Source organism: Galleria mellonella, unplaced genomic scaffold (assembly GCF_026898425.1).
Source record: "Galleria mellonella isolate WM207_F2 unplaced genomic scaffold, CSIRO_AGI_GalMel_v1 utg171, whole genome shotgun sequence".
Classification (NCBI taxonomy): domain Eukaryota; kingdom Metazoa; phylum Arthropoda; class Insecta; order Lepidoptera; family Pyralidae; genus Galleria; species Galleria mellonella.
The window spans coordinates 1,588,970-1,614,197 of NW_026442014.1; the positions used below are offsets into that span (position 1 = coordinate 1,588,970).

The 25,228-nt window shown below is 35.1% G+C and overlaps 1 protein-coding gene across 12 annotated transcripts in view; it reads right to left on the reverse strand.

Annotated features, from left to right (window-relative positions):
- The window catches only part of LOC113518072 (obscurin), a 177,919-nt gene that overhangs the window by 54,129 nt on the left and 98,562 nt on the right, over positions 1–25,228 (reverse strand). For 11 of the 12 annotated variants that reach the window (XM_052892849.1, XM_052892845.1, XM_052892850.1 and 8 more), the window contains 3 exons: positions 23,515–23,685; positions 22,739–22,904; positions 709–801 (listed from right to left, as the gene is read on the reverse strand). In XM_052892849.1, coding sequence (XP_052748809.1) covers positions 709–801; positions 22,739–22,904; positions 23,515–23,685 — 430 coding nt within the window. Of the gene's footprint in view, positions 1–708; positions 802–14,725; positions 14,885–22,738; positions 22,905–23,514; positions 23,686–25,228 lie in introns of those variants that run through there. The other variant, XM_052892851.1, reaches the window with a different exon arrangement.

The window sequence follows — 25,228 nt, forward strand, 5'->3', positions numbered from 1 at the left end:
CTCGCGGTTCCCCCTGGAAACTATTATGGTTAATTCCTAATGAATTCATCATGATGGGCTAACTGGCCTGTTTTCATTCTCATCTATCACCCTTCACTGGTGCTCTGCCAGCGTATCCCGTTAACGCAGGCAGGGTTACCATTCCATTTTCACCCATAAAAAAACCCTTCAAACCGAAATACAGCCATGTAAACACTGCTTCACGGTAGAAATACTAATGCTGCCCGTACAAACGACTTTTGTACAAAGTCTCCCTCTGGTCGTTATGCAGAGGTATATATAGTAGCATAATGTAACTAAGTTATAACCGCTTATATTGTGTCGTACTGTGGTAGCTACTTCATAAAAGCATCTAGTAGTAGGATGATGTTGGACTTTATTTTTGTTTTAACTAAATTTTTTTTATACAGCTTAGTATGGCAAACAAGCTGACGGTCCACCTGATGGAAAGTGGTAACCGTCGCCTATAGACATGAACAGTACCATGGACATAACAGAGTATACTGTTTCGCCCATGACACCCCCCATGCGTTGCCATTCCTGAGGACTCAGGTGTTATTCCTCTGTATCCAGTAAATTCACGCCACATCCCACCCTTCAAACCGAAACACAGCCATGCAAACAACTGCTTCACGGTAGAAACATGAATGGGACAGAGGTACCTAAGCAATCGATTTTAGTACAAAGTTTCCCTCTGGTAATACTGACCTTCAATAGTAGTTGGTAGTCGTTAATCCTTTGGATGGGTAGTTTGAGATGTTCGGTAATTCCTTTGTCGTCACCGAGTTTGTCAGCAAGGGCCTGGAAAAAAAATATAAAACAAAATTATTTTTTTGACTTTGTGGAACTGGTGGTATTACCACCAGATAATTGAAGATAGATTAAATACGGATATAGAGAAAACACAAACATTTTCATTTGTATATTTTTAACAAGCATAACGTTACTAAACTACCTCTTTGCCTTGATCGTAAAAAAGTTATTTATTTATACTCGTTTCAAATTCGCTTCAAATATTCTGATGGGATCGAGAAAAAAGGGCGGGAGCGGCGAACGTTTAGTTTAAATTGAAGAGCTGTAGTTCAAGTATATATAAATACGCGATGGAACATTGCGTATATGTTTTTTTCTGATTGTTGTGTGCTTTGAATGTTCATCATATCAGCCTTTAACTGTTCACTGCTGTAGTAGTTGCCACGCTTAGCAGGCGGATTGGCAATCACAGTTAGGCTTTAGAGATGTTTAAGAAGGACGTTGCCGCCCATCCTTCGCCTGTAAAAAAATAGTGATTTTCGAGTTACAAGCTTCTTATACATGACGCTGGCAGAAATGATTATAAAAATGGCGACCGATTGTCATTGAGAAAAATAAGAAGAATGTAACTTAAAATATTATATGTACCTTTTGCTGTTTTTGTAATTTTTTTTTTTCATATACATTCTATGCAAAAATTCCAAATTTAATTGGTTTAGGACCAAAAATTGTCATACAAAGCATGCATGTTACCGGATTTAGTTACGCGCAGAAAATAATCTTTGGCAATCAAACTGGAGGACTTGTGTGCGCGAATCAAAATTATCTACCGTCATTATTTTTGCTACGGAAGTAAATAACATAAATCTACACGTATATGCATAATATATAGTACGCAAAGTAAATTAGCTTGTGATTCGAGAGATCATTCTCAGCGTGACGCTTTAATTAAGCTTTTGGCATTAGACCAGAATCAATTACTAGGCATATTGACAGTGGATCAAAAAGTCAGCGTAGAAATTTAGGTTTCATTTTCTTTGCGGTTAATAATGTCTATGGGGGGAAAGGGATTTTTAGTAATAACAGGTCGACCTCTACGCGGTTCTCTCTGAAAACCATCATGATTAATTCTAGTGGGATTCGTCACGATGGGCTGATTGCGCTATCACCTCTCACTGTTGCCCCGTCAGCGTATACCGATAGCGCAGGCGAGGTTACCATTCCATTATCACCCATTAAAAAAATAATGTCTACATGCCTCAAAAGTGAAAAAAGGATAAGTTAATAATATTAATCCTTACTAATATGGTATTCTTAACTTATTGTTGTTGCTGTGTATATTTTAGTGCAATAAAGAATATATATATATATATATATATATATATATATATATATATATATATATATATATATATATACATATATATATAGATACATATATATATATATATAGATACAAAGTATAATAATTAGTAATTATGCGTCATAAAATACGAGTATGTTATCAGTTTTAAATAATTGAACATGGCCGCCTTTTTAATTATATTAATACGTAATCAATTATATTCTAATATTTTTATATTTTTAATCGAATTATTTGTAATACTGATAAAAAGCGTGTTTGTTACTATTTAAAAAAAACATGTGTCAGCCAATTTGATGTTTGGCTAACTAAAAGTTGTATTTTTTTTTACACTTGACACTCTATCTATGTAATCTAACACTTTTATTCATAAAAACATTAAACCTATTTTAGCTATACACACACATATATATATATATATATATATATATATATATATATATATATATATACTATACATACGTATACATTAAAGAAAGATTTTTTTAAAGCTTATTTATAAATATTTTGTGACTAATGATATGGCGACTACGCCTTGTTTGCCATAACCCGGATATAGAAAACATATTACTTAAGATTAGGCTGTATGGCTCAGTACCTTTGCCTTTCCCTGAGTGGGATAAATTAAACTACTACTACTACTAAATTTTTTTTTTTGCTAATTATAAATTTGAAAGACAGTGACAAAATATTCTAACGGTTAAAATAGATTAGTAGGACGTTTTATTTTTGTTTATAACAAAGAGGGCAAGGCTAAGAGGTAAGAGTTCCATCATACAATAACATAGGTAAACATGAGAATGGATTTCTCGCATTTATCACGAGAATGGTAAATGTTTATCACCCGTTAGTAAGTATTATTTATAAAAAAAATAAATGACTATCTAAATGACAAAACTGCATGGATTTGAATATTGTATTAATGTGAATTGTATTGTAAATGTAATTATTGTAATTTTTTTTTTAAATTAATATTATTTTATATAGTTATATATTATAATTATAAATTGACGTATCATAAGAATCTGTAACAGATGTATATGAATAAAGATGAAGTAATAAATGAGTTTGAAAGCAAAAATAATTCTCTATTTGTTGTTGTTAGTAAATAAAGAGACAGGTGTAATATGGATACCGAATCGATATCTATATATTGGGTTCTCTGGACATTTATGGCGGAAAAAGGTCATCACCCGTTTCGATATCGCCTATATCGGTCTGATATCTATTTTCGAATATGTCAATAGTTTGATATTAAACCAACAAGTGTGCCATAGTAACACAAAATGGTCACAACTTAGTTTATTGCTTTGCCCATATATATATATATAATTTTTGGCGAACATTTGGCGGACTTAACACCGGACGAATAGAGAATAAGATAAAGCAATATTATATATATATATATATATATATATATATATATATATATATATATATATATATATATTACTTGTAATTATTTATATTTATAATAAGTTTACTATTGTAATTTTTTGGAGGAAACAATAAAGTATCTATCTATCTATATTGCTATATCCCTAATTGTTAGTAACAAAAAAAAAGGCATGGAATTCTTTGTACGCAGAGGACGAAAATCCGGGACTGTATAAAGTACATACGTAACTAGATACGATATTTTTATTAATTGATAAAATAGTATACCAATAGTAAATCCTTACTTGTACAGGGTTTTAATCCAACATATTGTTCAACACATATGTATGTGGCAGATTACACAAATCGTGTTTAAAATTGACATGAGGCATAATGTACTGGTGTAGCTTAGTATTCCACGCTACAAAATTAGAACGCCTTGACACGGTGTGTTAGTTTGAAGCTTTGCGTTGCTAAAAAGTGTGTTGTACTCATTTCTGGTGCGTAGTTATTTATTTATTTTTGTGGAAATTTTCACAAAAATAATATAGTCGGTGAATATAGGTGACAGATCATTTATAATTATATACTAACTTCATCACTGTATGGTTCCTACATAGAATGGGCCGCCCCTTCGTTTCCCATGGGTGTCGTAAGGGGCGAATAAGGGAACTTAACACTATACTGACAAGGAATTCCGTCGTGGTTGAAATCTTCGGAATTAAACTACATACATACATACATATCTGTCATGCCTGTCTCCCATTACGGTAGGCAGAAACAATGGAACGCTAAATGCTTCGATTCAAACAAACCGCTTCTTCCACATTCATCAATCTTTTCATACACGCGCGCCGGTTACGGGTACTTTTAATTTGGCCCTTCTTCAGCACGTCGCCTATTTGGTCGACATACGTCCGTCTAGGGCGGCCCCTACCGACATCTCCATTCATTCTTGCTCGATAAATCTCTTTCGTAATTCTTCTTTCATCCATCCTCTCCAAATGACCAAATGAATTAAACTAAAATTGTGATAAAAGCCTAAATACAAAGAAAAGTGATTTGTTGGTCATGAACGCTTTGTAATCCAAACGGTGTTGCCCGTCGTGGTAGGAGGACGTACCTACACGCTAGTGCAATGGCAAGTTTACTTGTCACCAGTCAGCAACGTTTGAATATGAAAAGACGAGTTAAGTCATCGCCGATTAGCATAGTTGAGAAATGGGCAGCAGCGCCCATTTTACGAGTAAAACATCACCAAAAGCTTAACTGCGGTTAGGTCTTTGAGATGATTTAAGAGGGACGCTGCAGCCTATTCCTTGCCCTCCCTTAGTCGCCTCTTACGCCACCCACGGAAAGGAGGGCGTGACCCACTCTATGCCCGGACCAACGGCGGATGTAACTAGTTTGGCCATAAATACTGTTACATAAAAACTTTTCTTTTGTTAAATTTTTAATTATTTTGAATTTGGAACACGTTTATTATTTTAAAAACTTCTTTCTGATTTCGCGCCATTTCACATATTTTTACGTGTTCATTATCAAATTACAATATGGAATGGGGCGTTAAAGAAAATATGATTTCTCAAAGGTTGCCAACCCGCTTGCCAAGCGTGGCAAGTACTGGCAAAACTTCTCTTATGGGGAAGGCTTATGTCCAACAGTGGATAATTAACAACTGAAAAAATAATATATAAAAGATAATAAAAAATAAATAAATAAATAAAAATATGATAATAATTCACAATGTTTGTATTATGCGAAGGATCATAACTTGTAGCTCTGAGAGGAAGGTGAGGTTACGTTATAACCGCTGCACCACCAAGGCCGTTATCATTTGCAGCGAGCTTTTGCAGTTAGATAAACATCACTTGACGTCATCCATCTATTCTGGTGATTCTATCATTAATGTAAATTATACAACTTCCTATCCCGTGGGCGTCGTAAGAGGCGACTAAAGGAATTTAATGATCCAGGAATGAGCATTGTTCTTCTTAAAACATCACCAAAGTCCAACTGCGGTTGCCAACATGCCCGCCAAGCCATAATTGCCACAATTATTGGCAAAACCCCTGAAGGTTTTATGTTCAATGTTGGACAGTTAACGGCTGATATGGTGATGATGATGATGATGTATTGTTTACTAAAAAATTCTCGAAATTTATTTATTTATTTGTGTTTATATATTTAACATGGAAATAGCAAAGTTGGCAATAATAGATCGTAACGTACTAAGAATACAGTCGAATTATGGATTTACCTGACTGCCAAAGACTTTTAAAAAGAAGAAGGGTTATGTTTTATAGCAAATTGATTTAAAGATATTATCTAATCGTCTGCATAGAAATTATTATAATATTTTTCTTTATTTTATTTCCATGTCCTTACAGAACACATTAAAATTCGACACGGTGCAACAAACAACAATGGTTAGATTTTACAATAACAAATAGTAAAGATTCTATTCCTTGTTAATTCCAATAGAGAATATATAAAGATATCAGTATCTCTATTCGAAATATTATTTAATAAAACAAGTGTTTTTTTTTTTTTTTTTATACAACTTAGAATGGCAAACAAGCTGACGGCCCCTCTGATGTAAAGTGGTAACCGTCGCCTATAGACACGAGCAGTACCATGGACATAACAGAGTATACTGTTTCGCCCATGATACCCCCCATGCGTTGCCATTCCTGAGAACTCAGGTGTTATTCCTCTGTACCTAGTAAATTCACGCCATATCCCACCCTTCAAACCGAAACACAGCCCTGCAAACACAACTGCTTCACGGTTGAAACACGAATGGGACAGAGGTATCCAAGCAAACGACTTTTATACAAAGTCTCCCTCTGGTAAAGTCCCTCTGTTCTAGTAAAAGGTGCGTGATGGAGCAAATTTTTGTCAGTGATGACGTTGATGATTCAAACACTATGCCGCAATCTAGCTACCTTGATTCTTATTGGTATAAAAACCGTCCTCTCTCTTAAGTGGAAGCAAACACAAATTGGAAAATTTCACTAAAATAGGCTGAGCTGTTTAGGAGATTAGAGTGAGCGCACATTGTGACACGGAATTCTCGTATATTCAGATTAGATAATATGTTAAGCATGCTAACATTATAAATATAAACATTTGTTTGGATGTTTGTTACTCAATCGCACTTAAACTAAATGGATTTCATTAAAAATTAGTTCACAGGCGGCTAATGCCTTGGATTAACATATAGAGTGTTTTATTTATTATTAGATTTTAAACTATATTATATTATTCTGTACTATAAAATATTCATTCATTTTCATTTAAGAGTTTCCTCTTGTCGGTGCAACTAATTCATGCATCTTCCTCCAGCCAGCTCTATCCCAGGCCATATCCTTTATCTCCCTATACGACATGACGCCTAGTGTTTCCTTTATCTGTCCCATGTAGTTAATCCTCGGTCTTCCTCTTCCTCTTTTGCCCTCTATCTTTCCTTCTATTATGCTCTTAAAAAAATCGTCATATCGTATAAGGTGGCCCAGCATTTTGCCTCTTCTACTCTTTATTATTTCAATCAACGCTCTCCTCTCGTTTACTTTTTAAAAATATGTAGATAGATAAATAGATAATTTATTTGCATTACTTACAGCACACATACAACAATAGACATAAATGCACAGTGAGAAAAGATTTAAAAAAAAGATACATGTACAAAAAATTAAAAAAAAAATGCATAAAATTAGTAACAATTTTTTCCCTTCACGCGTGTGCCACAGTAACACAAAATGGTCACAAATCAGCTTATTGCTTTGCCCTAAAAAGAGCAAAACACTGATATTCTGTTTTTGCCAAAAGTGAGCTGTGAAATTCCATAAAAAATAAAGGAATATAGATAAAATATATTGTGTGTGTACATTATATTCACTATTATTTAATATTTTGTTCTAATTAACAAATAAATGATAAATACCATTAGAAGAAGCCAAATACCATCATGTATTCATTTTTAATTAAATGGATGTAAATTAAAGTATTTAATAAAGTTAAGCGTCATTACGTCATTACGTCATACACTGTTTACTTTATTCTTTCAAATATATTCATAAGAAATATATATATATATATATATATATATATATATATATATATATATATATATATATATATATATATATATATATATATATATATATATATATATATATATATATATATATATATATATATTCATAAGATTGTGCCCGCAACTGGATATGTGGATTTTGGAAGTAAGTAACCCTTTTAGAGGGGGGAAAGGGATTGTTAGTAATGGAGACTGAGAATCCCATTGCTAGCAATATACCTTATGTATTAGCAATATATACACAATATAACAGGTCGACCTCCTCGCGGTTCCCTCTGGAAACTATCATGGTTAATTCCTGATGAATTCATCATGATGGGCTAACTGGCCTGTTCTCATTCTCATCTATCACCCTTCACTGGTGCTCCGCCAGCGTATCCTGTTAGCGCAGGCGGGGTTACCATACCATTTTGGGTTGGGTATATTGCTAGCAATGGGATTCTCAGTCTCCATTACTAACAATCCCTTTCCCCCCTGCGTCTACCTGTTGTAACCTGTTTACTGACAGAGAAAGTAGTCTACTTCCTTGTCTATCCTATATACGTGTATATTAAATTTTCATAGTGATTGGTTAAGCCGTTACGGCGCTGTAAGGTAACAAACAAACAAACTCAGTTTCACATTTATATTAGTAAGGATGTAATGATAATCATTAAGTAACGATAATGCAGCTTTCTATAGTTTTTCTATGCTGTTTAGAAATATAGCTTAAATTAATTATGAATTAAATTAATAGTAAAAAAATAATTAAAATTAATCAGTAAAATTAATTACAGGTGAAGGAATTTTTAAAACAGGCTGAGTAGTTTTTAAGTTAATTTATTACATATATACTAATATATTTTACAACACGAACAGATTCGTTTATTCAATGTAAGACTAACGGCTTTGCTTTCGCCTCTGTAATATACTTTTGTTTCTCTAAAACTGTTGAAGAATGCACAATTTCTAAGCCTATAAACGGATTTATTTTTATTTGAGATCATTCACGCCCAATGATTTACTTCTCGATCTATATAATCCCTAAGGCATTTCATGTAAAAGTCGTCAGTTCGGATATAGATGACACCAAAAGCTTTCTGTCGAATAAATGTTCGGGGGAAGGGATTATTGGTAATGGGGGTTTTTCTTTATGGATGATAATGGAATGGTTACCCCGCCTGCGCTATCGGTATACGCTGGCAGGGCACCAGTAAGAGATGATAGGTGAGGATGAAAGCAGGTCAGTTAGCCCACCGTGACGAATTTCACAAGAATTAACCACGATGGTTTCCAAGGGGAACCACGTGGAGGTCGACCTGATAGGGTATATTGTTAGTAATGGGCCTGTTAGATCCCATTATTAACAACCCCTTCCCCCCAGTTATAATTAGGCCTCTTTGTAATAATACTAGCATTTGCTCATGACTTCGTCTGTTTTTCTAGAATATGTTTAGCAACCGTGATAAAAAGAAGCCTATATCCTTCACCACCCCATATAGTACGTGTATACGAAAATTCACAGTGTTTGGTTAAACCGTTAAGGAGATATAAGGTAACAAACAAACTCACTTTCACATTTATAATATTCGTATTAGTAAGGACTAGTATGAAGTATTGTGACACTTCTCTAAGGTTGACTGGGAGAGAATGTTTTTAGTTTTCAGCCATTATCCGTCCACTGCTGGACATAAGCCACCCCCATAGACTGCCATAAAGAACGGTCCTGAGCCACCTGCATCCACCTGACTCCCTGCAACGCATTTTAGGTCGTCACTCCATCTAGTGGGAGGGGGGGGGGGGTGTCGTCCTACACTGCGTTTACCCGTACGTGGTCGCCACTTAAGAACCTTTCTTCCCCGTCGGTTGTCGATTCTTCGAGCTATGTGACCAGCCCATTGTCACTTCAGCTTGCTTATTCGAAGGACGTACGTTACGTATAGAAGGTACTAATGACTAAATGAATAAATTAAAAAATAAGGATAAGTATTTATAAATGTAAAAGTGTTTATATTATACACAAATTCATATTATAACTACAGCTTCGCCTGCGACTTTACTCGCGAAACTTGATAAAAAGCAGCGTTTGTACATATCCGTGGTTCGTGACGTAAACAAATATATCGCGAGAAAATGTTAGTTAGCGGACCAATTTTATTTATACAAAAAATCAGTTTTTTTTAGTAGTATACTAGAGTGGCAAATAAGCATACGGCCCGTCTGAAGGTTAACGAAGTTACCGTGACCTATGAACGCCTGTAACACCAGGACAATCGCGCGAGCGTTGCCGACCTTCAAGAAACTTTTAAAGAACCCCATACTGTAGTCTCTTTTTCTTTTTTGCGTCATACTACTTATTGTGGCTTATTTTCAAATTTCTATCTCTAACGGTTAAAGAAATCAAGTAGCTCGAATCTCCATTTGATTTTCTTTGGCAACTTACGAAACTGACACTTCGTAGATTTGTTGTTGTATAACTCAATACCTAGGAACTCTCATGTATGAAGGTGCAAAGTAACGAATATGCATTTATTTCTGATACTTGTAATATAAAAACAATTAATTAAGTGCATTCAATAAAAAACAGGTTTTTAAACTAAAATATTAGCATGATCTTTTACAGTAGTTTTCTGTCCAAAGTTATTTGCATTCTAATGTTTCAAAATGTTCTCCTGTAAAATGTATATTTTTCAGTTTCGTAAGTTCACCATAGAGGTGACGCTATTTTGACTCCTATTATTACTAAATAGATACAACAAAAGTCATTAAACAGTTTCTTGTTACGAACATTTTTTAGAACATTATTTTACGATTGTTTTTATTTTACCATACATCGTATCTATCATGTAAATATAAGAATTAAAAATGTCTTCTAAAAATATTATAAATTACTGCATATTCTATGAGATAAAAATAAAGTTTACTCCCTAACTTTGGCTGCTGTCAGCATAAGGTCATATTTTAAATTAATAACTATAAGTAGTCAATAAAGTTAGTATAAAATATTTATTCTATTAAAGTACCTACACTCATTGTGTAGGCAGTGAAGCAGCTGTGTTTGCATGGCTGTGCTTCGGTTTGAAGGGTGGGATATGGCGTGAATTTAATTATCCACTACTTTTATTTAAGCTCTCTAATCTTTAACGAAATCTTGCAATAATAATTTTGTATTTCAGCTAAGTGCTGTATTATTATAAATAATAATAATAAACCAGAGGGAGAGATTGTACAAAAGTCGATTGCTTGGGTACCTCTGTCCCATTTGTGTTTCTACCGTAAAGCAGTTGTGTTTGCATGGCTATAGTTTCGGTTTGAAGGATGGGACATGGCGTGAATTTACAGGGCACAGAGGAATAACACCTGAGCCCTCAGGAATATCAACGCACGGGGGGTATCATGGGCGAAACAGTATACTCTGTTATGTCCATGGCACTGCTCATATCTATAGGCGACGATTACCACTTTCCATCAGGTGGGCCGTCTGCTTGTTTGCCATTCTAAGTTGTATAAAAAAAAATGTGTATGTACAGTAAATTTCGAATGGCAAACAACATAAGAAATCTTACGTTTTATTTGACAGTTATTTAGCGGTCTTCACACTTCATTTCTACAATGTCAATCAAGACGACATTGATGTGTCACGTTGATTGATTTTTTGTTACAAAAGTTGATTTCGAAATTAATTTCGTGCCAGAAAACAAAGCAAGTTTGGACTTGGCTATTTTATATAATATTGTACAACTGTCACTATTGTATGTTAACTAGGACCTAAGAACAAGGAATTACGTAGAAGGAATGATAAAATAAAAACTGTAAATCATATGGTTGCCTCCTTTTTTCTTATGTTAATATAATTAGTAAAAAGAGGACGAAAGATACGCCATCAGTTGTTATTTTTCTCAATTCATAGCAGGCTAGTGTATAGAAAATATTTGATATGTGAATTGTCAATAACAAATCTTACATTACTAGATTATATATTCGACACAGTTTATGTAGAAAGTAAGCAACCAGGTTGTATCTGAATTTGGTAGGGTTATACGGCCGTATTACATTTTCTATACTTTTTTTTTTAATGGGTGATAATGCAATAGTAACCCTGCCTGCGTTAACGGTATACGCTGGCGGGGTACCAGTGATAGATGATAGATGACGATGAAAGCAGGTCAGTTGGCCCATCGTGAAGGATTCCACGAGAAGTAACCACGATGATTTCCAGGGGGAACCAAGTGGAGGTCGACCTGATTAGTAACATTGCTAGCATTGGGGCTGTTAGACCCCATCGCTAACAATCCTTTTCCCCCCATTTTCTATACTATATTACTATTCTATACTAGCCTGCTATGAATTGACAATTTTATCACTCCTTCTATGTAATTTCTTGTTTCTTAGACTAGGACTAAGTTTCATACGGTTCTGAAACTTTTTGATTCAAATTAGTTCAAGTATTTAGGAATAATAAAAACAGAGACATTTTTACAAAGTTTTACATTGTAATATCCCACTTATTCTCGTGTCCCAGCATAGTATACACCACTCTTTTCTTTCCCATGGGTGTCGTAAGAGGCGACTAAGGGAAGGCGAGGGATGGACAGCAGTGTTCCTTTTAAAACATCTCCAAAGCCTAACTGCGGTTTTTAATCTGCCTGACAAGTGTGGTAACTGTTGGCAAAACCCCTCTAGGGGCGGCTTATGTACGATGATTCCAGTTATTTCACTAGTATTCTAAACGTACAACAATGTTCGTTGCGTTTGAATGTTTGTTATTCAATTAGCTAAGTGGATTTGAACCAATCTGTGGGGTTACTCTTGAAGTAATTTCGAATAGATCACTATCAGAATAGAGGCGTTTCGCACTGTCGAATTGCAGCACTAGTGACATAACTGTTCCATACTGTTCTAATAGATGCATATTAGTGCAACTTGCCAATGCAAACTATTTGCAAACAGATCCCAATTTTAACTTAATTCCTATTCGTTATTTCATGACTGTAGTACAAAATTGTTATTGACTTTAGGTTGGATTGATGATAATATTAGATTCAAGAGCAGGCCTTCTGACAAGTAATTAAACCATATTCTAGGTTAACACACAGGACATTTTTTTATTTTATTTATTTATTTATTTATTTATTCATTAGTACAAATATGTGTACATGGCGGACTTAATGCTAAAAGCATTCTCTCCCAGTCAACCATAGGGAAGTGTCAGAATACTCGAATGCGGTACTACTAATTATTGATATACATACGTACTAAAATTACAAATATAAACGAATAAATATATATAAATAACAAATATACTTACACATATATGACATATACTATATTATTCACGGAATTGAGAATAATATAAAGTACTTACTGCTCGGATAAAAATAAAAAGTGTGCGTTAACGCTTTTTTTGAAAGACGGTTTAGTCGGTAGTCTCTTAATGGCATCAGGAAGCGCGTTCCAGAGTCGTGAAGAATGTAGGAGAAAAGAGTTTGAAGCGTAACCAGTACGGTGAGAGGGGAAGGATAATTGGAGAGTATTATTGGAACGAAGGTTACGTTCGTGAGTTTCAAAAAGATAATGGAATTTACTCCTTAAGTAGTTAGGAGACTGGGGGTTTCGAAGAAGAGTGTAGAGGGTACAAAGAGTTCTAACGTTTCTGCGTTGACGAATGGAAAGCCACTTGAGCTGAGACCGATATAAAGAAATATGATCGAATTTGCGGAGGTTGAAGATAAAGCGTATAGCTTGGTTGAGGAGACGGTCCAGCTTATCGAGAAGATCTTCATTAAGATCTGGATAACACACATCAGCATAATCAATAATCGGAATAATAAGTGCGTGAACAAGATTAATTTTTGTAGCGATAGGCAAAAAGTTTTTAAAGCGATATAAGGAGCGTAGCGTAGCAACAACTGAGCGACTTACCTCCGCAACTTGATGTGACCAACTGAGTGATGAGTCTATGTAAAGGCCAAGATCTTTAACACAAGTTTTTAATTTTATAACTAAATTGTTAAATGTAATTGGTGCCATTGAGTTAACATTAAGTTTAGCTAATTGTCTAGAACTGCCAATTACAATAGCTTGACACTTAGAGGGGTTAACAGCTAATCCATAGTTAGACGACCATGCCAGAATGCTGTTCAGATCGTTATTAATATTCGCTACAGATTGATTGATATCATCTACAGTGCTCTGAGTGTATATCTGAAGATCGTCTGCGTAAAAGTGGTAATGACAGCCAAGGACAAGAGAAAGAAGATTAATAAAAATAGAGAACAATAAAGGAGAAAGGATCCCACCCTGAGGCACTCCGGCAATCAATTCCTGCCAGTCTGAGAGTTTATGGTCAATGCGAACTGCCTGTTGTCGACCACTCAGATAGGAGGAGAACCAGTTTAATGCAGAAGATGAGAACCCATTACTTTGCAAAATGGCAAGGAGAATTTTGTGGTCTACCATATTAAAAGCGTTGGAGAAGTCAATAAGAACGAGAGTAGTGACCAAACCATCATCCATGCCAAATCGAATGTCTTCAGTGACTTTTAGAAGAGCAGTGGTGGTACTGTGTCCAGGGCGAAAACCGGATTGAAAAGGAGTTAATATTTTATTTTTATGAATATTTTTTTTTATCTTGATTCTTGTTGATTTCTCAGAACATAGCTGGCTCTGTTATCAAGGTAGTGACTTTAATAACTACATAATATACCTATTTTATTAAACTAGGTGTTATTTTGCGGAAGTCTATATCGCTGGTTATTTGCTTAGAATTATTATGGTAGCGGAATTAAACAAAATAATTTTAATAGACATCAATAAAAACAACATACAAAAAACAATATGATAATAAAAATTTGAGATAAAATTCCCTGGATCACATATGTAAAGTAGGTCAAGGTCATTAGGAAGCTCGCAAGAAGACACCCCCGAAGCAGCTGCAGAAACGACGAGACGTGCAAACAAACGATGGAAGATGAAAAATATAACATTGCTGAAACTCAACCACCCACGCTACACGCCTCAAAATAAACCAGACGCGTTTCTTGTAACACTACACCCGCGCGTAACATTGAAATGGGGGGAAAAATGACGTTATTTTCGCAACAGTCCGCCGTTCTATTAATAATCGCCATTTGCAAGTGGTGCTCCAACCCTACCTGGGCACATATAGCGTACGGGATGCAGTTGACAGTCAAGATGGCCACAAGAACACTATCACAGACACACACTTCACTCGGACGAGTGGTCGAAGGTCGTAGGCGCGCTGGAGCGAGCGAGGTGACGCGGGCACGGCTTCCAAGCGACTGATCTTCTACTATCCCCGTACCGTCCACCGCTAAACATAGCACGCTAGCCCTCGACTAGAGGATAAAGCCATTTCTCCTGTGACGTAGCTTATTGAGATGGGGATCTCGCCTAGCCACGGTCATTCTGGCAAGGTCGACAAAACAAACCTTGAGGTATCCTAGTTATGGCGGCTGACGTCGCTTCCGTAAGCATATCAATTCGTCATCTTAATTGATATTGGCGTCGATTCTAATGCGCCATTCCCTAAACTAATTTGTAAATTAAGATTCTATTTAAGTAATTTAATGAAATTAATAAACAGCGGACCATTTAGAATTAAATGCAAAGTTGTAATGAATAATATCTATTATAAATTTATATATTAAATTTATACAGACAGAAAAATATTTCGGTGTATTTTATTATTACTGAAAGACGGGATTTTGCGGGCAGAAAAACCTGTGGCACTGCGACATTTCCATGATCTTTTGTTCTCGCCTTATTCTAAAGTTCGCTGCTAATTCTAACAAAGATAGGAATTTTAAAATGTTTTTGTAACGACATTTTTTATCTCCTCAGGATATAGAGTGTGTTTTCCAAAGGAGATATATCGTTTATGTATGAGTGGGCTACAGGTACGTATTCAGTGCTGCGGCGTTTCTTCCTCACTGTGACAAAATCTGCAAACACTTTTTGGGCATAAGCCTAGTTGGGCCATATGCTTGTTAAGTTTGCAGTGTCCAGTGAGAGTCCTTGCTAATATTATTTTTACTCAAGAGAATTAATTTCTTACAGTAATTTTCTGAAAACTCCTTAATCAGGGCTTTTTATTTCGTTATAAAATTAAACTTTTGTTTTCAAGATAAACAACAGTTCTTGAGAAGCGACTTCATATCGACATTAAAGTATTCTTACTAAAAAAAAATAGACAGGCATTTTAATTCAATGATAAATAAATCATAACTAGCTAGAAAGGTAAGGAACTTTAAAGACTATCACCCTTTTTCATAAAAACATCAAACATTTCATTTTACCTATTGAACTGTTTTGTCTCTTTCTTTCACACTACATTCTCAATTTGAAAGAAAGTGACAAAACAACGTAATTGTTAAAAGAGGTTTATGTATAAAAGCAATAATGTTTATGGACGTAGATGCCTCATGATTATTCTTTATGGCGGTCTACGAGAAAGACCTATATTTAGTAAGGCTAAAACAAATTTGCCCCATCACGTACCTTTCATTAGAATATATGTTTCAAACGAACATAGGGTTAAATTTCTATTATTTTTAATTAAAGAAACTATTTGAATTTTTTACTTTTATCGATGGATAATTTTAAAAAAAGCTATTAAAGTGGATGCCTATAAGTGTAGAGGAAGATCCAGAAAGAGATGGATGGATTGTGTGAAAGAAGACATGTCCAGAAAGGAAGTGAATATTGAGATGACTAAAAAATGTATTTTAAAAAATATGAAGAATTTAATGAAGAAAGAAAGAAGAAAGAAATTTAAAATACATCTCTATTAATTTTCCAAGTTTGATTCATTTTTTCTTTTCTCTGCATTTGTCGACCCTAAATAGATTTGGAAAAAAAACAAGGAAGATGTAAGAAAAATGTTGCGAAGTATTTAGGTCAGAGTTGATATAATTTTTTTTTATGACACTTAGAATGGCAAATAAGCTGACGGCTTACCTGATTGATAGTGGTAACCGTCGCCTATAGACATAATACATTATTATAACCATGGTATCCCTCATGCATTGCCATTCCTGAGGACTAAGATATTAAGCATCCGTACTATGTAAACTCACTGACATATTCCACCTTTCAAATCTAAACACAGCCATGCAAACACAACTGCTTTACAGCAGAAATAGTAGTGGAACAAAGGTACTCAAGCAGACGACTTTTGTACAGTCTCTTTCAGATAAAGGATGTAAAAGTTGTATTAAGTTAAAAGCGAATTTATTAAGAGATTAAAAAACGGTGCGTTATGTAATTCCACTTGACATGTTTCGACTCCATAATAGCCCGATGGTAACCGATGTCACACATCTATGGTTTACTCGTATTGTAGCTAATTGTCATTAGGACTGGACGCTATTGCTATTTATAGCAATAATCATCACAGTTTATTTTTAAACTTTCGCGTTGTTTACACATATTTTTAAGTATACAATCGGGACTTAAAGCGATGAAAAAGTTTTTACTACCACGTGAATTCCAATCCACGTCAAAACGTCGGCAAAAGAAGCAGGTATTTTTTTTATACTACTTAGAATGGCAAACAAGCTGAGGCCCACCTGATGATCAATTTCGCAGACAATTATATAAGATAATGTAATATTTAGAAATCTCTTAAATAATTTTGTTTTGGTTTTTTTTTTTTTTATTTAACTTTCTTTATGTTTATGTTTAATTTTTATGTTTAAATTTTTCACTGATAGTTGCAACCTTAATAGCTTTGTTGCAGTCGCATTTATTATTGGATCATGCTGTGTGCACATGTTGTGGCAAGTTTACCTGATACCCGTTATGTACTTGCATATTATAATTTAAGTTTTTATTTGTAAACTTCTGTTATGTGCGCCTAATAAATAAAATAAAAATAAAAATAAAAATAAAAATGATGGAAAGTGGTAACCATCGCTTATAGACATGAGCAGTACCATGGACACAACAGAGTATACTGTTTCGCCCATGATACCTCTCTTGCGTTGCCATTCCTGAGGACTCAGGTGTTATCCTCTGTACCTTATAAATCTACTGCCATATGTCCCTTCAAACCGAAACACAGCCATGCAAACACAACTGCTTTACGGTTGAAACTAAATGTAGGTACTAAAACTTACTAAACTAAAAACGTACTAAAACTTTACTTGTAAAAGCTTTTTCATCGCGTTAAGTCATCAAGTCAGCCATCAGTCACCTACTACTAACATCTGGGGGTCCATAAAAAGAGAGTTTTTGCCAATAGTTGCAACACCTGGCAGGCGAGTCGGTAACCGTAATTTGGCCCTGGTGATATCTTAGGTGGGATACTAGAAGGGATTAAATTTTAATCATTCTGCCGTCAAATCAGCTTCGAGCTTATATTGTGCAAATTATTGACCTATTGTCTATTTCGCTCTAACATAAAGGTTATTTTCTCTCTTTACATTGCCAATATACTTCTCAATCTAATGTTTAAAGAGACAGATAAATTGGCATGTCTGAGTAGTTTTTTTCAATGGATGATAATGGAATGGTAACCCCATCTGCGCTTACGGTACACCAGTACTACACACTAGCGGGACACCAGTGAGGGATGATAGTGAAGATGAAGTAGGTCAGTTAGCCTAATAAGGATCAGTCACGGTGGTTTCCAGGGGAAACCGGGAGGAGGTCGACCTGATAGAGTATATTGTTAGTAATAAGGTTGCTAATCCCATTACTAACAATCCCTTTCCCCCCCTGTCTGAGTAGTTAGTTAAATTGTATCTCCGAAGTGATTTAACACAACTGAGTGATATGTTGTTTTGTTCAATGAGGCACAGGAAGTGGCAAGGTGGTGCCGAAACGAAATTATTTCTGGATTTGAGTCAAGTGCGAGGTGTGACCGAGCGCTGGATGCGTAGGACTCCGCTATTATAGCACCATGATAATTGTAGAACCGCTAAACGTGACTATAATAATAATAAATATTACGCACTGTGCACGATCACTGAGAAGGAATGCCGCAAATATCTTGTCTTTTTCTCAGACTACCGAAAATTTGAAGGTTATATTTATAGGAGGTATCTATATATGTATGGTTTTTGATGCTATTCATCATGATTATAGCCGTCAACTGTCTACTGCTGAACATAGGCTTCCCCCATAAGAGGGGGTTTTACCAGTAGTTGCCACGCTTAGCAGGCCGGTTGACAACTGCAATTAGAATTTGATGACTTTTTTTACACAACTTAGAATTGCAAACAAGCTGACGGCCCACCTGATGGAAAGTGGTAACCGTCGCCTATAGACATAAGCAGTACCATGGACATAACAGAGCATACTGTTTCGCCCATGATACCCCCCATGCGTTGCCATTCCTGAGGACTATACCCTACCTGATACCCTGTAAATTCACGCCATATCCCACCCTTCATACTGAAACACAGCCATGCAAACACAACTGCTTCACGGTTGAAATACGAATGAGACAGATGTATTCAAGTGCCAATGTATTCAAGTTATACTATTTACTAGTGGAGAGAAAGGTTTTTTCTGGAAACCATCGTGATTAATTCTGGAATTCGTCACTGTGAGCTAACTGATCTACTTTCATCCTCAGCCATCATCTCTCACCGGTGCTCCGCCAACGTATACCGATAGCGTAGGTGGGGTTACCGTTCCATTTTCACTTATTAAAAACAATATCTAGCCTTTCAAACTATTTAGCTCTATAAAAACCTTTCCTACACGTTCGCGTCGATTTTGAAAGTAAATGGCGTATTGACATACACCAGATTATAAATTAAACGTTCAGGAAACCGCATCCAATTTGATGCACTAGTTTTAGCTTGATGCCGAAATAAACAGATAGACAGACAAACAAAAATTAATGTTTTGGCTTCTATAACTCTTATTAAGTTTCTCAATTAATTTTTTTTTTCAATATCTTTTACGCACAGACATCGACTAGTTACAATTTTGTTAAGACCCGTTTGCAAAAGCTTCAAGTTACTCCGTGAGCTGTGCTCATAGTTTTTTTGCGTGATAGAATCCGAAACGAGGATATCCGACATAACCCGAAGGATAAGCAAGTAGAAATGCCACTCACAAATCAGAAAATATAATGATCATGTGTGTCTTGTTAATCAAACCCCGGACACCTAGTTCTGTTTTCTGGCTAGTGTCGTCGACCTTTCATCAAATGCATTTGCCAAGTATTGTGTGCGTTGTATCGTATGAATGCATTTTAATCTCACTACATTATGATGGCTGACATTCCCTACAAGTCGAGAGGAATGTAATAAGAATCTATGTAAGTACATTCTAGTTGGCATTACTCCATTACATATTCTTTAATAAACAATTCTCAAATTGAACATTACAAAGTAATTTAGGTATTTTTTTCTTGATATTATAATAATAAATTTTAATAAAGTGTGAAAAACTATAGTAAATTATAATAAATGAAAATAAAGTGTGGTCCCAACACAGAACAGGCCACCCCTTCCTTTCCTGTGGATGTCTTAAGAGGCGATTAAGAGAATTAATTTGATGGTCGAGGGATGAGCAGCAATGTCCTTTTAAAAACGTCTCCAAAGCCTAACTGCACTTGCCAACTTGCTTGCCAAGCGTAGCAATTACTGGCAGAACCCCTTTCTATAGGTGAACATGTGAAACAAAGATACATAAATTAATAACTTACTTATGCAATAATTTTTAATCCTCTAACTTGAATATTTTAATGACCATCGAAACAACTTCTTTCCTTAAAAACTAAAAATATTAATGAAAAAAATATCAAAATAGTTGCTTAGAATATCAAAAAATCGTATTTTTTGTATGCACTTGATCAAAACTGAATTACAGAAACGGTGAATATCGATATATTTTTTTTTTATACAACTTAGAATGGCAAACAAGCTGACGGCCCACCTGATGGAAAGTGGTAACCGTCGCCTATAAACATGAACAGTACCATGGACATAACAGAGTATACTGTTTCGCCGATTGAGATTTATTTGTTTTTCTTTTTTCAAATTTTTAATCTCATCGTGACGTCAGTACAGAAAGAACATTGAACTATGGAGGCATTGACCCAATTTCATTCTAAGGAATTTTATTGCTTAACATATGAAATAGACATGAAAATATCACAAATACTGTTTCATCTCATCGAATAAATACCAATTATTTTATTAGTAGAAATACCTACTGGCATTTGGCCACGACGTAATATATCTATCAGTGTTTTGCTCTTTTGAGGGCAAAGCAATAAAATAAGTTGTGACCATTTTGCGTTACTGTAGCAAACGAAATTATGTTACTTCTTTTATGTATTTTCCTTATTGTTGTTTTCTTTTTCTGCGTATTTTTTTAATAACTTGGAATGGTAAACAAGCTGACGGCCCACCTGATGGAAAGCGTATGTATCTATATCTGTTATTATTTACGTGCTGTAAGTAATGCAAATAAATTATATATCTATTTATCTAGTACGTATCTATTTCCAATTATCCACTACTTTTATTTAAGCTTTCTAATCTTTAACGAAATCTTGCAATAATAATTTTGTATTTTAGCTAAGTACTGTATTATTATAAATAATAATAATAAACCAGAGGGAGAGTTTGTACAAAAGTCGATTGCTTGGGTACCTCTGTCCCATTCGTGTTTCTACCGTAAAGCAGTCGTGTTTGCATGGCTATGTTTCGGTTTGAAGGATGGGACATGGCGTGAATTTACAGGGCACAGAGGAATAACACTTAAGTCCTTAGGAATGGCAACACATGGGGGGTATCATGGGCAAAACAATATATTCTGTTATGTCCATGGTACTGTTCATGTCTATAGGCGACGGTTACCACTTTCCATCAGGTGGACCGTCAGCTTTATGCCATTCTAAGTTGTATTGAAAAAAAAAATATCGTAGTGTTTATGTGAACGCGATTGCCCCCGATATGAAGCTGGATTGACAGCAATCATACGCTAAGCGGCGGCATTTGGACTATTCTAGTTATTGGCTGGCTGCCTAACGGTCGCGCATCGCGGCGCCCAACTGTATCTAAGAGATATCTAAAGATTTGGGAATTAGTGGCTTTAGGAATCATAAATATTATCAATAATTGCATTTAAAACTAATACATAGGTGGGGGGAAAGGGATTGTTAGCAATGAAGTTTGACAGCCCCATTGCTAGCAATATACCTTATTAGGTCGTCCTCCACGTGGATCCCCCTGGAAATCATCGTGAACAATTCTTGTTGAATTCGTCACGATAGGTTAACTGACCTGCTTCATTCTCACCTATCATCCTTCACTGGTGTATACCGATAGCGCGGGCAGGGTTACGATTCCATTATCACCCATTAAAACAAAACTAATACATGGGTAGAGGGGACAATTAATAGTCATAAAGTTTAGAGATCCTACTATTAGAAATACACCTTGCCTGGCCATTCACCACATAAGGGTCACTTTCCCCTTGAAAAGAAGAAAAAACCCTTGTCAGGTCGACCTCAACGTGATCCCCGCTAACAACCATCGTGTTGAATTCCATGTGTATTCATCACGATGAGCTAACAGACCCATCTTCACAATCTCACCTATCATCCTTCGCTAATCCCCTGCCAGCGTATACCGTAAGTGCAGGCATATCATTTCATAATCATCCATTAATTAAAAAAAAAACCGCAGCCCTTAAAAACTTGCATTACCATCAGACCGACCGTAAGCTTGATTATTACTAACTCTCGTAATATAAGAAATGTGTTAAATATTTATTTGTAGTAGTAAGTAAAAAATCTGTGATGTTATTTGTTTGGTTTTAGTTACTAATTTTGTTCTGATATTATATTAACACGGTTTGGGTACTTTTATTAAAAATAGTTTACATTATCTATTTATTTAGAATATGCGCCCTCTCGTGGAAAACTGAGATACTTTATGGACATCCATAAAGGAATTTAGTCTAACTTATAGTTTATATTTATTTCGTTAGATGTCGCTAAAACAATATAACTGAAAATTTTATTGAAATCTACAGATGGCGTTAGTGAGAAGTTTAAAAAATAGATAGTATTTATAGTCATTATAAATAGATGGCGCTGAATGATTAACATAGAATTTATTCAGTAATTGTATTAAAATTCAAAAGACCATATTTAATATACAAAAATTTGAACTGACTTGGAAATATTTGTTGACAACAGGATCGGTGGCGAGCAAATGTTGGGCGAGTGGCTCGTCACGGCAGTACGCGACATGTTTGTCGAACTCTCGTTCCATACGCAGTAGTGCTCGGCCGAGCATGCGCGGCTCACCAGCATAGTACTTTATGCCCTCCAGCAGAGTTCTGCCACAAAAAAAATTGTTTACATAATATGAAGAAAAACTTGATAAAGAAGTATAATAAACTATAATATTTTTTTTCATAACTATTTTAATATCTCTCTATTTTCACCAGACTCTTGTAGGCGGGGAAAACCGAGTGTCGAAGATTCTTCTTTTATGATAGTTAAAATTTTCCAAATCGGTTTACAATTGATAGAGTTTTGAAAACATAAACTTAAAAAACAAAACCGAATTTAGAATCTTTTTAAAGTATGTTGAAAATTAAATAATAAACATGGGGCTATTGGTATATTTAAAATTATTTTCCAATTCTATAACTTTGTACTCGTTAAAGCTGCATATATGCTCTTAGATATGTTTTTGCTCACAGCTGAAAGTTCCGTTCCTAATCCTGAGGCGAACACCAGACAATTTTGAGCGGGCACGGCTTACCGGGCTTTCTCTTAAACATGCCTATGTATGGTACTAGTGTCTTTCCATAAGGGTCCCCCTCTTATAAAAATCTTCTTTTGCCTTTTACGATATCCTTGGGGTGAAAAGGAGAAGCTACAGTGCTTTCTTCCTACTTATAGAGTTACCAAAGTACTAATAATACACGTGACACCACTTACGTATTGTGAAACTCCGCGATCTGTCTGAAGTTGGAGAACAACAGTTCCCTGTTGTCGAACACGGGCTTGGGTGTGCGAGCCTTGTCCATGGGCCGCATGTACCTAGACACCACCTGCTGCATGTCACGGCCGAACTCCTCCTCCGTCTCCACTAGCTCTCGTACCACCGCTCTGCAAGAGTTCACTTCAAATGAGAATAGGCCTTTTTTATACCAAGACAATACACACAGGCAAACAAGCATACATTGAGTCTCTTGTTTAAGGATCAATGTAACCTATGGACTTCTATAACACCAGGGATGTTACGTTAGGTGTTGCCAAACCTGAAGAAATCTTAAAACACCCTTTTGAAAGAACTCCATACTGTAATCTCTGGAGAAAATATCGGTAGGGATCACATTCTACAGCCTGAGCGAGAAACTGTATTCTCAGCCTTTTTACCATGAAGATTTTCATTCAAAGTATTTAGAATTCTGTTGCTTATATCACACTTTCTAATTAAAATGCTAAAGAAGAAGATGTTTGACGGTAGAATTTGTGACGGAACTCTAAGGATATTCCTCTATTATTACATATCAGGCTGGCAAGGTGAATTAAAATACAGTTCTTTGTTAAGTTTACTATAAACTAAAAATAAGTGATCGATATCTGATAAAAACCTCTAAAATCACATTTCATGACATCCTGGCTATAAAAACTAATGATGACGCAATATTTTCTTATTCCATCACTACACAAAAAGTTTAATAATTGAAATAATTATAAATAATAATAGAGGAATTAGTAACTTAAATAATTATAAGGCAAAAATAAATTGAATTTTTTTGCAATAATTTAAATCTATCCTTTAACACTTGATTTGAGAACTTTTATGCCAGCTATCTATAGAATCTTGATAGTCATAGCTTTTCATTCAATGATGTCATTTTACTGACTGTGGTGAAGTCTGAGAATACTTACTGATAAAAGGATTGGCAACCACATTATTGTGATTGGACGTCTCCTTTGTTATCAACTTGCTAGATTTATAGGATATAAATATATCAAGACGTCTTATTAAATTTGTCCTTTAGTCCAGTTGTCATTGATATATTAAATTTACTTTTTATTAAAGTACACAATATCTTTTTTTAAAGCTATTTTAACATCACACAGGCTGAGATATCATCATGCCAGATAATTTTACTTCCTCACTGATGAATGATGCTTTTAGAATGTTCATAGAAATTTTTGCTCAAAATCATCAATTCACTCGAAAATGCTGGTTGAAATTTGGAGCGTTACGCTCTAATTTTTGTTTATCATGCGTATTATATTTGCTTAATTGTTGATAAGCAGTTGTCGTAGCCTATAACACCAGGAGGTTTGCAAATTGACATTTTGTATTCCTTCTTCTAATTATAGGAGTTTGTTTTACTTGCTCTTACTTAGAACAGGAATGCAAGGTAGAATTTTCGATGGTAGAATCTTGTTACCACCTATCATAATTATCGAGCTGGCAAGAAACTCAACAGTATTATATATACTTATTATATAAGTATTATATACATACAGATTTTATATACTTTTTTGTCCGACTCTAGCCAAACTAGTTATAAAAAGCTTCCGTTGTTTGTCGAGACTGATTATACTAAATTTTTCATCGGTATAATCCAAATATACAGAAGGCACGTTATGATTAGATATTGGCCAAGATATACAATTGAAAAAATTT